Below are 3,046 nucleotides of genomic sequence, written 5' to 3'. Positions count from 1 at the left end.
GTATATGAAGTCCATGGAATAGTGTGCCTTTGTACACTTCTCTCCGTCTTTCTTTTTGCCATGCACCAGCGTGAAACACAACATCACGTGACCCCCATTTTTCGTATAGTGGTTTAGAAAGATTGCAAGGCGTGTAACGAAATGTTCAACATTCTGTTTCATTTCTTTCAAAGCACTATACTAATTGTCCTTATTCGAATCCATTACAAAATTTAATACAGCGACTTAGAATTACTGTAATTTTTTTATGTAAGAGTCTAAAATTCGTACGATTTATTCTATTAAAAGATATTAGTCTGCATTTTCATAGTCACTATTCGACTTTTTCTAACCGCACCACGATTATCCCTAAATTCGTACATTTTAATTGAATTATGGATATACGATAAAAGAAATATTAATATCCAAAGTCTCTCCGTGTAATATTTATTTGTTTTACACATTTTTTATATAAAACACATGAACATTATATATAAAACTTCACACTATGTATAATCTATACATAATTTTTCCGCCTGGGAAAGTGAATATCGTGGTATCTTATGGACCTTAATTTCCAAATAAAATAATTGCAAGTAAAGCAGGTGGTCGTGCGCTGAGCGCGCGTATGAGCTTCTATTACTTTTTATTGAAGGTCGAAGGTTTATCTAGATTGGACACCCGCTGGTGGAAAATTTACAACTTCCTAGACCCAACATAAGCTGTTTTAGGAAACATTGCATTTATAACTAAACAATATTATTATTGAACCTAATAGTTGAATTGCTAGGAAAAAAATATCGCTTTTTAACTAATAATGAATTAGTTTAATTGCTGACAAAAGAGGTGAATTTTTAGTAAAAATAATACTTTTTAAACAAAACAAAGAATTTTCAACAACGTAGTTCAATTTCCGAACAAAAAGTATCATTCTGAACAAAGGAAGTTCAACCTTCAACAAAATATTAAAATTTTCAACCAAAAAGATGAATTTTCAACTAGAATGAAAAATTCATATAAAAAAAATTAATTTTTAATAAAGTAGTTTAGCTTTTACCTGGGTAGTTCAATTTTCCACCACAATGATCAATTTTCCACCAGGAAGATTATTTTTCTATCCAAAAAAACAAATTATCGAAAGAATACAGGAATTTTCAGCAAAATACTTAATTTTTTGGAACTAAAAAATGAAATTTCAATAGATGACTAAGTCCGAACCAAAACTTTGAATTTTGATATAAAAAGATCAATTTTTAACCAAATGTTTCATTTGCAAACAAATAAGATAATATGTCAATTAAACATGAAATACTTAAATTTTCTTTTAATAATGTTGACTTTTAACAACAACTGAAAACTAATTTGCAACCAGGCCTAGCAGAACGTAGGTTATTTGCCTTTATAAGAGTAAGCCATACACTTGCATGTGGAAAACTGTAATTTGTTCTCGATATGCGAGCACCTCACTTACTTTATTTTGTTTAATTTAATTCCATTACATTCATGCCAAATAACTTACATTCAGTCGGGCTTGTTTGAAACAAAACAGTTTAAGTTTCAATCGACCAGATAAATTATCAACTAAAATAATAAAGCTTCAACCAAAAGAAGGGACTTTCATAAACAAAATTTATTTTATTATACCAGCAATGAATTTTCAACAAATGAATTTAACTATCAACCAAGTAGTTAAATATTAAACCAATAAAGATTTTTGCAGTCAAGGTAAAAAAATAAACTCACATTGTTGGCCTCTTAAGGTAAAAAGGTAAATTTTTGACAAAACGGTGGATTTTTTAACCCGAAAACATGAATTTAAAAAAAGTTCATTTTCTACTAAGTTGTTGGATTTTCTACCAAAAATGTCGAATGCTCAACCCAAAAATACGAATTTTCACAAAAATACTCTGGTTTAAATTTCCAAACAAAGAGAATACTTTTCTTACAAAATTGGTAACTGCTAAACCAAATTATTATATTTTTGACCAAATAATACGATTTCAAAGCAAAAAGATCAATTCTTAACCATAAATCTAATAGTCAAATTTTCAAAGAAAAATAATTAAGTTTTAGCCAAAAATGTATTCAACTAATGTCCACTCCGAGTCCTGGAAGATTGAATTCTTTCTAGAATCAACAAAGAGTTTTTTTACAAATTTTTTTATTTGATTTCGAGAGAAAAATTCAAATTGACCCATGTTAGATTATAAATCCCTATGGCTTTGGAAATAATTCATTTTACCTTAAAAAAGTATTTCTTTAGATAGTACAAAAACTGACCCTTGACAGTTACTACTAATTAAAATTCATGACAATCAATTGATCTTGAAAATCGGATCATTGTAATGCGAAATTTTCTGATCAGTTAGAAAGTCGGTAATCTTTATAAAAGGATTGCACGTCATTTGTATCCAATTGCGGGATCAAATTAATCAACTGGCAATTACTGTGTTAATCAAAATGGCTTATAATTTTCATTGACCTATATTAATTAGTGAATAAAAATAAGTATTGATGGCAGATGCATGGAAGTTGTGGAATGACTGAAGAAGAGCTGGAAAAAAATATTTTTGAATACTGTCGCAATCAAGTTGCCGTTCAGGGTTCTGAAAGCTTTGGTTGCTTTAATGGCTGCGTGGCTATGAAATTTGAAGTAGTAGGTATCAAGAAGTAATTATAAAATTATAATTTTATGATAAGACATTCGGAAGCATCTAAAAGATAACTCCAGTTTGACCGACTAACATTTTGGAACATGTGTAACTATTTTCAGTAAAATTCTTATTCCCCTGAATCTTAGATAGTATGCTTCATAGGTTCTTTTAGTTTCCAAAATTAACCCTTAAACGGCCAAAACGCCACTACCGGTACACTGCTTTTCAACGGCAAATAACTAAGACTATTCGACACTAGAAAAAATTGAGACACATATATTTTTATTGTTTAAGATCTCCTCTTTCCGACCGTGCAAATGAAATTCCTCAAAAAATTTACTTATTATCCCAAAATGCAGTTTAAACAAAAAAAAAAACGTGATTTTTCGTGCCTATTTTTTTTGTGAACCATT

General features: G+C 29.4%; 1 protein-coding gene across 1 annotated transcript in view; it reads left to right on the top strand.

The window, feature by feature from the left end:
* Positions 1-2,122: 2,122 nt before the first annotated feature.
* The window catches only part of LOC117168521, a 2,196-nt gene continuing 1,272 nt past the window's right edge, over positions 2,123-3,046 (top strand). The window contains exon 1 of the mRNA XM_033354255.1: positions 2,123-2,635. Coding sequence (XP_033210146.1) covers positions 2,501-2,635 — 135 coding nt within the window. The 5' untranslated portion in view covers positions 2,123-2,500. The remainder of the gene's footprint in view (positions 2,636-3,046) is intronic.

The sequence above is a fragment of the Belonocnema kinseyi genome, chromosome 2 (assembly GCF_010883055.1).
Source record: "Belonocnema kinseyi isolate 2016_QV_RU_SX_M_011 chromosome 2, B_treatae_v1, whole genome shotgun sequence".
NCBI classification, from domain to species: Eukaryota; Metazoa; Arthropoda; class Insecta; order Hymenoptera; family Cynipidae; genus Belonocnema; species Belonocnema kinseyi.
Note: the sequence above shows the minus strand (reverse complement) of the source record. Positions and strands in the feature narration are given on the sequence as shown.